The 13,960-nt window shown below is 31.8% G+C and overlaps 1 protein-coding gene across 1 annotated transcript in view; it reads right to left on the bottom strand.

Annotated features, from left to right (window-relative positions):
• LOC149788513 (orphan steroid hormone receptor 2-like) overlaps positions 1-13,960 on the bottom strand; it is a 116,540-nt gene that overhangs the window by 30,298 nt on the left and 72,282 nt on the right. The window contains exon 11 of the mRNA XM_089974510.1: positions 11,459-11,615. Coding sequence (XP_089830636.1) covers positions 11,459-11,615 — 157 coding nt within the window. The remainder of the gene's footprint in view (positions 1-11,458; positions 11,616-13,960) is intronic.

Below are 13,960 nucleotides of genomic sequence, written 5' to 3'. Positions count from 1 at the left end.
TACTCTCCAATGTGCATGTTGCAAATGTAAACAACTTCACTTTAGACCCACCACTTTCTCAGAAGTTATGTCCCTTTGCAATAGGTCCATGTGCACTATGGAGAAACATTTAGAAGATGATTTGGCAAATACATGTTAAAATAACCATAATTTTATGTTTTCAAAATGTCTGTTTACGGTAATTCTGGTCCAAATTCTTGCATAGTTTGTGCATTTCGTATTTTTTTCTGATGTATCTGATTCAATACCCCCAGTGACTTCTCTAACTTTCCAAAAAATGCTAATCTGCACGGCCTTTCTCATTTTCTGGGTGCTAAACATATTATTTAGTATTTTACTATATTTGCTTCTTACAGCACCACAATTATGAATATTAATATTCCATAACATTATTTTTTAAACTATAGTGTCTCTCTCAAGCTAAATTTTTATAAATGTTTTCATGTTCCTATTCAAGATAAGACTGTCTACATAACAATTTCAAATAATTTAATGCCTACACACAGGTCATCAATGACTGTTTCTTTTCAAATGTTTTACAGCTGAAATGAAATCTTTGTTATTATATTTAGCCATTTATGAGCCAGCAACTGTATCATGGGATTATTAGCTATAATGTTATATGTATTTTTAAAAAAATACAATTTACTGGTCAAGATATCACTTCTAGTATCAGATGCAATGGCAATGCACACATTCTCTTTGTCATTAATGTCAGTTCAACCATTTTCTACAGCCACTAAATACATAGTAACTGTATTTATATCAGCCATTTCCTACAGCCACTAAATACATAGTAACTGTATTTATATCAGCCATTTCCTACAGACACTAAATAAACAGTAACTGCATTTATATCAGCCATTTCCTACAGACACTAAATACATAGTAACTGTATTTATATCAGCCATTTCCTACAGACACTAAATACATAGTAACTGTATTTATATCAACCATTTCCTACAGACACTAAATACATAGTAACTGCATTTATATCAGCCATGTCCTACAGCCACTAAATACATAGTAACTGTATTTATATCAATAATTTCCTACAGCCACTAAATACATAGTAACAGCATTTATATCAGCCATTTCCTACAGACACTAAATACATAGTAACTGTATTTATATCAACCAATTCCTACAGCCACTAAATATATAGTAACTGCATTTATATCAGCCATTTCCAACAGACACTAAATACATAGTAACTGCATTTATATCAACCATATCCTACAGACACTAAATACATAGTAACTGCATTTATATCAACCATTTCCTACAGACACTAAATACATAGTAACTGCATTTATATCAACCATGTCCTACAGACACTAAATACATAGTAACTGCATTTATATCAACCATGTCCTACAGACACTAAATACAAAGTAACTGCATTTATATCAGCCATTTCCTACAGACACTAAATACATAGTAACTGTATTTATATCAGCCATTTCCTACAGACACTAAATACATAGTAACTGTATTTATATCAACCATTTCCTACAGACACTAAATACATAGTAACTGCATTTATATCAGCCATGTCCTACAGCCACTAAATACATAGTAACTGTATTTATATCAATAATTTCCTACAGCCACTAAATACATAGTAACAGCATTTATATCAGCCATTTCCTACAGACACTAAATACATAGTAACTGTATTTATATCAACCATTTCCTACAGCCACTAAATACATAGTAACTGCATTTATATCAGCCATTTCCTACAGACACTAAATACATAGTAACTGTATTTATATCAACCATATCCTACAGACACTAAATACATAGTAACTGCATTTATATCAACCATGTCCTACAGACACTAAATACATAGTAACTGCATTTATATCAATCATTTCCTACAGACACTAAATACATAGTAACTGCATTTATATCAACCATGTCCTACAGGCACTAAATACAAGGTAACTGCATTTATATCAGCCATGTCCTACAGACACTAAATACATAGTAACTGCATTTATATCAGCCATTTCCTACAGACACTAAATACATAGTAACTGCATTTATATCAATCATTTCCTACAGACACTAAATACATAGTAACTGCATTTATATCAGCCATTTCCTACAGACACTAAATACATAGTAACTGCATTTATATCAACCATTTCCTACAGACACTAAATACATAGTAACTGCATTTATATCAATCATTTCCTACAGCCACTAAATACATAGTAACTGCATTTATATCAATCATTTCCTACAGACACTAAATACATAGTAACTGCATTTATATCAGCTATGTCCTACAGCCACTAAATACATAGTAACTGTATTTATATCAATAATTTCCTACAGCCACTAAATACATAGTAACTGCATTTATATCAACCATGTCCTACAGACACTAAATACATAGTAACTGCATTTATATCAGCCATTTCCTACAGACACTAAATACAAAGTAACTGCATTTATATCAGCCATTTCCTACAGACACTAAATACATAGTAACTGCATTTATATCAACCATGTCCTACAGACGCTAAATGCATAGTAACTGCATTTATATCAACCATGTCCTACAGACACTAAATACATAGTAACTGCATTTATATCAGCCATTTCCTACAGACACTAAATACATAGTAACTGCATTTATATCAACCATTTCCTACAGACACTAAATACATAGTAACTGCATTTATATCAACCATGTCCTACAGACACTAAATACATAGTAACTGCATTTATATCAACCATGTCCTACAGACACTAAATACAAAGTAACTGCATTTATATCAGCCATTTCCTACAGACACTAAATACATAGTAACTGTATTTATATCAGCCATTTCCTACAGACACTAAATACATAGTAACTGTATTTATATCAACCATTTCCTACAGACACTAAATACATAGTAACTGCATTTATATCAGCCATGTCCTACAGCCACTAAATACATAGTAACTGTATTTATATCAATAATTTCCTACAGCCACTAAATACATAGTAACAGCATTTATATCAGCCATTTCCTACAGACACTAAATACATAGTAACTGTATTTATATCAACCATTTCCTACAGCCACTAAATACATAGTAACTGCATTTATATCAGCCATTTCCTACAGACACTAAATACATAGTAACTGCATTTATATCAACCATATCCTACAGACACTAAATACATAGTAACTGCATTTATATCAACCATGTCCTACAGACACTAAATACATAGTAACTGCATTTATATCAATCATTTCCTACAGACACTAAATACATAGTAACTGCATTTATATCAACCATGTCCTACAGGCACTAAATACAAGGTAACTGCATTTATATCAGCCATGTCCTACAGACACTAAATACATAGTAACTGCATTTATATCAGCCATTTCCTACAGACACTAAATACATAGTAACTGCATTTATATCAATCATTTCCTACAGACACTAAATACATAGTAACTGCATTTATATCAGCCATTTCCTACAGACACTAAATACATAGTAACTGCATTTATATCAACCATTTCCTACAGACACTAAATACATAGTAACTGCATTTATATCAATCATTTCCTACAGCCACTAAATACATAGTAACTGCATTTATATCAATCATTTCCTACAGACACTAAATACATAGTAACTGCATTTATATCAGCTATGTCCTACAGCCACTAAATACATAGTAACTGTATTTATATCAATAATTTCCTACAGCCACTAAATACATAGTAACTGCATTTATATCAACCATGTCCTACAGACACTAAATACATAGTAACTGCATTTATATCAGCCATTTCCTACAGACACTAAATACAAAGTAACTGCATTTATATCAGCCATTTCCTACAGACACTAAATACATAGTAACTGCATTTATATCAACCATGTCCTACAGACGCTAAATGCATAGTAACTGCATTTATATCAACCATGTCCTACAGACACTAAATGCATAGTAACTGCATTTATATCAGCCATTTCCTACAGACACTAAATACATAGTAACTGCATTTATATCAACCATTTCCTACAGACACTAAATACATAGTAACTGCATTTATATCAGCCATTTCCTACAGACACTAAATACATAGTAACTGCATTTTTATCAGCCATTTCCTACAGACACTAAATACATAGTAACTGCATTTATATCAACCATTTCCTACAGACACTAAATACATAGTAACTGCATTTATATCAGCCATTTCCTACAGACACTAAATACATAGTAACTGCATTTATATCAGCCATTTCCTACAGACACTAAATACATAGTAACTGCATTTATATCAACCATTTCCTACAGACACTAAATACATAGTAACTGCATTTATATCAGCCATTTCCTACAGACACTAAATACATAGTAACTGCATTTATATCAGCCATTTCCTACAGACACTAAATACATAGTAACTGCATTTATATCAATCATTTCCTACAGACACTAAATACATAGTAACTGCATTTATATCAGCCATTTCCTACAGACACTAAATACATAGTAACTGCATTTATATCAGCCATTTCCTACAGACACTAAATACATAGTAACTGCATTTATATCAGCCATTTCCTACAGACACTAAACACATAGTAACTGCATTTATATCAGCCATTTCCTACAGACACTAAATACATAGTAACTGTATTTATATCAATAATTTCCTACAGACACTAAATACATAGTAACTGCATTTATATCAGCCATTTCCTACAGACACTAAATACAAAGTAACTGCATTTATATCAGCCATTTCCTACAGACACTAAATACATAGTAACTGCATTTATATCAGCCATTTCCTACAGACACTAAATACATAGTAACTGTATTTATATCAGCCATTTCCTACAGACACTAAATACAAAGTAACTGCATTTATATCAGCCATTTCCTACAGACACTAAATACATAGTAACTGTATTTATATCAATCATATCCTACAGACACCAAATACATAGTAACTGCATTTATATCAGCCATTTCCTACAGACACTAAATACATAGTAACTGCATTTATATCAATCATTTCCTACAGACACTAAATACATAGTAACTGTATTTATATCAATCATATCCTACAGACACTAAATACATAGTAACTGCATTTATATCAGCTATTTCCTACAGACACTAAATACATAGTAACTGCATTTATATCAGCCATGTCCTACAGACACTAAATACATAGAAAATGCATTTATATCAGCCATGTCCTACAGACACTAAATACAAAGTAACTGCATTTATATCAGCCATTTCCTACAGACACTAAATACAAAGTAAGTGCATTTATATCAGCCATGTCCTACAGACACTAAATACAAAGTAACTGTATTTATATCAGCCATTTCCTACAGACACTAAATACAAAGTAACTGCATTTATATCAGCCATGTCCTACAGACACTAAATACATAGTAACTGCATTTATATCAATCATTTCCTACAGACACTAAATACATAGTAACTGTATTTATATCAACCATTTCCTACAGCCACTAAATACATAGTAACTGCATTTATATCAACCATTTCCTACTGACACTAAATACATAGTAACTGCATTTATATCAGCCATTTCCTACAGCCACTAAATACATAGTAACTGCATTTTTATCAGCCATTTCCTACAGACACTAAATACATAGTAACTGCATTTATATCAGCCATTTCCTACAGACACTAAATACAAAGTAACTGCATTTATATCAGCCATTTCCTACAGACACTAAATACAAAGTAACTGCATTTATATCAGCCATTTCCTACAGACACTAAATACATAGTAACTGCATTTATATCAACCATTTCCTACAGACACTAAATACATAGTAACTGCATTTATATCAGCCATTTCCTACAGACACTAAATACATAGTAACTGCATTTATATCAGCCATTTCCTACAGACACTAAATACATAGTAACTGCATTTATATCAGCCATTTCCTACAGACACTAAATACATAGTAAGTGTATTTATATCAATAATTTCCTACAGACACTAAATACATAGTAAGTGTATTTATATCAATAATTTCCTACAGACACTAAATACATAGTAACTGCATTTATATCAGCCATTTCCTACAGACACTAAATACAAAGTAACTGCATTTATATCAGCCATTTCCTACAGACACTAAATACATAGTAACTGCATTTATATCAGCCATTTCCTACAGACACTAAATACATAGTAACTGTATTTATATCAGCCATTTCCTACAGACACTAAATACAAAGTAACTGCATTTATATCAGCCATTTCCTACAGACACTAAATACATAGTAACTGTATTTATATCAATCATATCCTACAGACACCAAATACATAGTAACTGCATTTATATCAGCCATTTCCTACAGACACTAAATACATAGTAACTGCATTTATATCAATCATTTCCTATCATTTCCTACAGACACTAAATACATAGTAACTGTATTTATATCAATCATATCCTACAGACACTAAATACATAGTAACTGCATTTATATCAGCTATTTCCTACAGCCATTTCCTACAGCCACTAAATACATAGTAACTGCATTTATATCAACCATTTCCTACAGACACTAAATACATAGTAACTGCATTTATATCAACCATGTCCTACAGACACTAAATACATAGTAACTGCATTTATATCAACCATGTCCTACAGACACTAAATACATAGTAACTGCATTTATATCAACCATGTCCTACAGACACTAAATACATAGTAACTGCATTTATATCAGCCATTTCCTACAGACACTAAATACATAGTAACTGCATTTATATCAGCCATTTCCTACAGACACTAAATACATAGTAACTGCATTTATATCAGCCATTTCCTACAGACACTAAACACATAGTAACTGCATTTATATCAGCCATTTCCTACAGACACTAAATACATAGTAACTGTATTTATATCAATAATTTCCTACAGACACTAAATACATAGTAACTGCATTTATATCAGCCATTTCCTACAGACACTAAATACAAAGTAACTGCATTTATATCAGCCATTTCCTACAGACACTAAATACATAGTAACTGCATTTATATCAGCCATTTCCTACAGACACTAAATACATAGTAACTGTATTTATATCAGCCATTTCCTACAGACACTAAATACAAAGTAACTGCATTTATATCAGCCATTTCCTACAGACACTAAATACATAGTAACTGTATTTATATCAATCATATCCTACAGACACCAAATACATAGTAACTGCATTTATATCAGCCATTTCCTACAGACACTAAATACATAGTAACTGCATTTATATCAATCATTTCCTACAGACACTAAATACATAGTAACTGTATTTATATCAATCATATCCTACAGACACTAAATACATAGTAACTGCATTTATATCAGCTATTTCCTACAGACACTAAATACATAGTAACTGCATTTATATCAGCCATGTCCTACAGACACTAAATACATAGAAAATGCATTTATATCAGCCATGTCCTACAGACACTAAATACAAAGTAACTGCATTTATATCAGCCATTTCCTACAGACACTAAATACAAAGTAAGTGCATTTATATCAGCCATGTCCTACAGACACTAAATACAAAGTAACTGTATTTATATCAGCCATTTCCTACAGACACTAAATACAAAGTAACTGCATTTATATCAGCCATGTCCTACAGACACTAAATACATAGTAACTGCATTTATATCAATCATTTCCTACAGACACTAAATACATAGTAACTGTATTTATATCAACCATTTCCTACAGCCACTAAATACATAGTAACTGCATTTATATCAACCATTTCCTACTGACACTAAATACATAGTAACTGCATTTATATCAGCCATTTCCTACAGACACTAAATACATAGTAACTGCATTTTTATCAGCCATTTCCTACAGACACTAAATACATAGTAACTGCATTTATATCAGCCATTTCCTACAGACACTAAATACAAAGTAACTGCATTTATATCAGCCATTTCCTACAGACACTAAATACAAAGTAACTGCATTTATATCAGCCATTTCCTACAGACACTAAATACATAGTAACTGCATTTATATCAACCATTTCCTACAGACACTAAATACATAGTAACTGCATTTATATCAGCCATTTCCTACAGACACTAAATACATAGTAACTGCATTTATATCAGCCATTTCCTACAGACACTAAATACATAGTAACTGCATTTATATCAGCCATTTCCTACAGACACTAAATACATAGTAAGTGTATTTATATCAATAATTTCCTACAGACACTAAATACATAGTAAGTGTATTTATATCAATAATTTCCTACAGACACTAAATACATAGTAACTGCATTTATATCAGCCATTTCCTACAGACACTAAATACAAAGTAACTGCATTTATATCAGCCATTTCCTACAGACACTAAATACATAGTAACTGCATTTATATCAGCCATTTCCTACAGACACTAAATACATAGTAACTGTATTTATATCAGCCATTTCCTACAGACACTAAATACAAAGTAACTGCATTTATATCAGCCATTTCCTACAGACACTAAATACATAGTAACTGTATTTATATCAATCATATCCTACAGACACCAAATACATAGTAACTGCATTTATATCAGCCATTTCCTACAGACACTAAATACATAGTAACTGCATTTATATCAATCATTTCCTATCATTTCCTACAGACACTAAATACATAGTAACTGTATTTATATCAATCATATCCTACAGACACTAAATACATAGTAACTGCATTTATATCAGCTATTTCCTACAGCCATTTCCTACAGCCACTAAATACATAGTAACTGCATTTATATCAACCATTTCCTACAGACACTAAATACATAGTAACTGCATTTATATCAACCATGTCCTACAGACACTAAATACATAGTAACTGCATTTATATCAACCATGTCCTACAGACACTAAATACATTGTAACTGCATTTATATCAACCATGTCCTACAGACACTAAATACATAGTAACTGCATTTATATCAATCATTTCCTACAGACACTAAATACATAGTAACTGTATTTATATCAACCATTTCCTACAGACACTAAATACATAGTAACTGCATTTATATCAACCATTTCCTACAGACACTAAATACATAGTAACTGCATTTATATCAGCCATTTCCTACAGACACTAAATACATAGTAACCGCATTTATATCAACCATTTCCTACAGACACTAAATACATAGTAACTGCATTTATATCGGCCATTTCCTACAGACACTAAATACAAAGTAACTGCATTTATATCAGCCATTTCCTACAGACACTAAATACAAAGTAACTGCATTTATATCAGCCATTTCCTACAGACACTAAATACATAGTAACTGCATTTATATCAGCCATTTCCTACAGACACTAAATACAAAGTAACTGCATTTATATCAGCCATTTCCTACAGACACTAAATACATAGTAAGTGCATTTATATCAACCATTTCCTACAGACACTAAATACATAGTAACTGCATTTATATCAGCCATTTCCTACAGACACTAAATACATAGTAACTGCATTTATATCAACCATTTCCTACAGCCACTAAATACATAGTAACTGCATTTATATCAATCATTTCCTACAGACACTAAATACATAGTAACTGTATTTATATCAATCATATCCTACAGCCACTAAATACATAGTAACTGCATTTATATCAGCCATTTCCTACAGCCACTAAATACATAGTAACTGTATTTATATCAATCATTTCCTACAGCCACTAAATACATAGTAACTGCAGTTATATCAGCCATTTCCTACAGCCACTAAATACACAGTAACTGCAGCTATATCAGCCATGTCCTACAGCCACTAAATACACGGTAACTGCATTTATATCAGCCATTTCCTACAGCCACTAAATACATAGTAACTGCATTTATAATATCAATGGTTCATTTACTTAAGTATTGAGTGCTACAAAGACCAATATTTTTAAATTTCTTACAACATGCTCACGCAGATATTTATTAAAACATTAAGCAAACTAGTTTAGACAATACTTATTGCTCTATCTTTCAAAAAATCATGCATCATTAAATACATTAAGGATTGAGATACAAGTGTGAGCTGCTTAAAAAATGCCCTCTCCTGTAAAACTGATGAACTTCATAAATGATACACTACATTTTTAAGTTACAAAAGCAATTTAACAGGGTACATGTTCAAAATTATGTGCAAGTGAATTATGGTATTAAAGAGTGATGAGTGATACATAACAATAAATTTATTATCTGTCTATTGTATAAAAATTATTTACATATGCAAAGTAACGTGAAGCAAAGTATGCTCAAGCAGTATATGACTTCAAGAGAAATCAGGATTATGTTATGACAGGGATAAGAACTAATGAAAAACACTCTCCAGTAAAGAAACGGTAATCTTTATACCAATAAGAACCTTGCAGCATAGTCCAAGTGTTATTTTCAAGGCTCTTAATTTCTTATAGAACTTGCCTGACGGTTGGCACACATGGCACAAGCTTGCAAATTATACAGAGGGTTGTCTTTTATGAACCTTTTATGATGTTGCCATTGTCTTTGTGATTAATTCAAGTTTTACAGTTCAAAAAGGCCTGGAGAAAGCATTGCACCATACTGTAATAATGCATCGTTTTCCCCAATTACATCTTGTAAAGTGATGTAACTCTTACTTCACCTTGAAGAATGTCTTGATTTGGGTTATTTGTTAGAGAATAAAAAGACAAATTTATTTTAATAATAATTTGCTTGGTATTCTTAAAACTTTTGAAACTCAAGTGCAGGTTTAGAAAAAATAGGCATCTTCAAGTTTGTTGAGAATGAAGTTAGTGTCAGAAAATTTATGATTTTCATAAGTTTATTTTATCTATCAGGCTGCTAAATTTCAAAATTAAACATATTTTACAAGCACCATACTCAAATGTAGATTTTGAGCCAGAGCTCGAATTTTATGTTGATACATTTGTAGAATACGTGTTGGCTCAAATACAATACCAAAACTACAGCAGAGTAAACACAGATCTGTATCTCAACAGTTCACTGTACTTTTAAGTGAGCAGTACAAACCCTGATCTCCTAGAATTTTATGCAACAGTAGGTCTGGGTTATGTAGGCATATGTCACCCTTGGACAAAAACAGGCTGTAATAATGACTATATTAAGGAAGAGAATGAGAAGGTAGTACAATGTTACATAACAAGATTTCTATGTGTAAATATCAATAATCTTAAATGGAAGTGTTTCTTTAACTCTTGAGGAAACTATAATAACATACTTTTGGAATCCTTCAAATAATGTAGACAATAACAATGCTGTAATTTGGCTAACTGTAATACACAATACATTATAAATATTAAACAATCACTTCATGTCAACATACCACACAATAATGCCTACCTGAGAATCTGAAAGGCAGGAATAGAGCGAGTCCAGTGCATGGATAAGAACAAAAGACGCGAGGCACTTTCACAGATGTAATGGACATTTAGAAATGCAGGCATTGGTGAGGGAGTTGTCAAGTTGAAAGCAAAATTTTGCCGGGATAATATTGGACCTGGAGAAAACAAGTATAGAATACCTTCAGAGTAAGAGAAAAATACATCTATTTTGAAAAGAATGTAACAAAATCAGTTATGTGAATATACAAAATTATATTTTCTTCAAGATTTAAAACAAAGTATCTGAATGTCCTCATCATTACAAAGCAAGCTGAAGGAGGTACATGATATGCTAGCAATGAATGTTTCTATAATCAGTCACCAGTATATGTGTGTGTGTGTGTGTGTGTGTGTGTGTGTGTAAGATACTTTATGTGCTTTAACTTTCTTTTGAATGTCCTTCATAGCTATATTAAAATGCTTGCATTATATATCAGATTATAAAAATAAATTACTCCTTTTCTTTGTAATTTTATATACAATTTATACTGTATTGTGTTACAGCATTGAATGCTGAGAGGGAAAGTATATTTTGAATACTCTATTTTGAGAATAATTAAAAAAAAATTGTGTTTTGCCTTATTACTTGACCTTGAATAAAAACAACTTGTAGCAGTGCACTGTTAGGGGCAAGGGAAGGAAGTTTTTTTATAACCATTTATTCATAGTTGTTGTTGTTGTTGTGGGGTTTAATGCCATTTTTCAGCACGATAGGCTATACATGGCGGCCAGTATTAATGGTGGAGGAAGAACCCGGAAAACCCCGGAAAGAACCACCGACCCACATTTATTCATAGTGTCCAGCACCAAACTTATTACCATATTTGTAAATTTTCTTTAATTCTTGAAAGGCAATAAGCTTGAAAATAAAATGCATAAGGGTTTTCCATCACTGATGATGGTGGAGAACAATCATATTACAAGCAGTCATCTGGCTACAGTGCATTTTCTTCAACTTGTAAGTTGGGGAAAAAGACTAAATTCTTGTTGGAGGCAAAATATTGAAGTAGTTTTCTGCTTTTTTTGGTTCTTTTAAACCATCCCAATGGGGTGAAAAAATAATGACAATTTCACATGATTTGCACATCCATATTTGATGGCACATCAACTTCATTTGTCCAATACTGAAAGGCCATTATACCAGGATAGTTTGTGTCAAAGTTGGTCAAAATCTGCTGACCAGTTCTTTTGAGATAAAGTTGTGTAAATGTTTTCTTCTTTTAGTCATGGACATGCATCATTTGTACAAACATGGCAGCCCTCTATGCCAAAATGTTTTCTGTCAAATTTGAGGTCAAATTCAGCTGAGCAGTTTTCAGACAGTCATTTGAAAGGCTTTCATGCTAGGATGCTTTCAGACAAGTTTGGTAAAATTCTCTTTTGCAGTTTTTGAGAAAACATGGTTTAAGGGTTTTAATATATGTAGTAAGAGTGGTTTTTCTATCATTTGCAACAGTGGCCACATCAGAAACCAATCTATACCATTGATATTAATTTAAAATTTCTTCCTGTCTGTGTGCTTTCTGACAAATTTGATTAAATTCTGTCCAGTGATTTCTAAGTAGTTGTTTGCAGGGTCTGTAATCATGTTAGTGCTGAAGAACGTTTTATGGACATATGATGCATGACACATGATAGTCACAGGGCCATCACATAAACTCATTTGATCATGTGACCACACAACTTAATAAAATAAATTAAAATAATCCTATAATTTTATAAATAATTTTGTTCTTGATTAGTACAGACTGTTTATAGTTTAGAGTGTCTACAACATAACTGGATTTGTGTGCATGTTTTTAGACCCTTCAAAATTGTTTGATAATACTGGGAAAACCCAAATTCTTTTGCAGGAGTTGTACAATATTAAACACCTTTTGGCATATTTTGTGACTTAAGACAGCATAAATTCAAACAGCAGCAATAATGTTTTCATCTCATAAAAACATATAGAATGGCAGTCTGATTAGGCAATTATGAATGAATGCAAAATGTCACTGGGTTTCTATTCATGACAGTTAATTATCAACAATGGTTTCTTGGCTATACTGATAACAAATGTCAAGTATAGGAAGCAAAAGTAAAAAGTAAAAGTATGTGTCTGTAGTGTCACTTATATTACAATCTATAGTAATTTGCATGCAGTCCAAGTTAAAAGTGAATATCCAGGAATTAAGTATAAGATCATTTCCTTCTTTTAACAAGTTTTAAAACTATCTCATTGACACAATTTTCACTCAAGACAAAGTAGACATCATTAACATCTTTTTATATTGTTTGGTCTTTGGTGAAAATCTTATGTTTATATGGCCATCCATTTTGGGAGGAGTAGCAACAACATTTTAAAGATGACTACCATGGTGGCCATAATGAGGTTCTGATTGGCACCATTTTAAGTTAGGGCTGACTTGACATCATAATGAGGTTCTGATTGGCACCATTTTAATTTAGGGCCAACTTG

Source organism: Sinohyriopsis cumingii, chromosome 11 (genome assembly GCF_028554795.1).
Source record: "Sinohyriopsis cumingii isolate HCF-2022 chromosome 11, ASM2855479v2, whole genome shotgun sequence".
Classification (NCBI taxonomy): Eukaryota; Metazoa; Mollusca; class Bivalvia; order Unionida; family Unionidae; genus Sinohyriopsis; species Sinohyriopsis cumingii.
The sequence above is the reverse complement of the archived record's forward strand: the minus strand, read 5'-3'. Positions and strand labels throughout refer to the sequence as shown.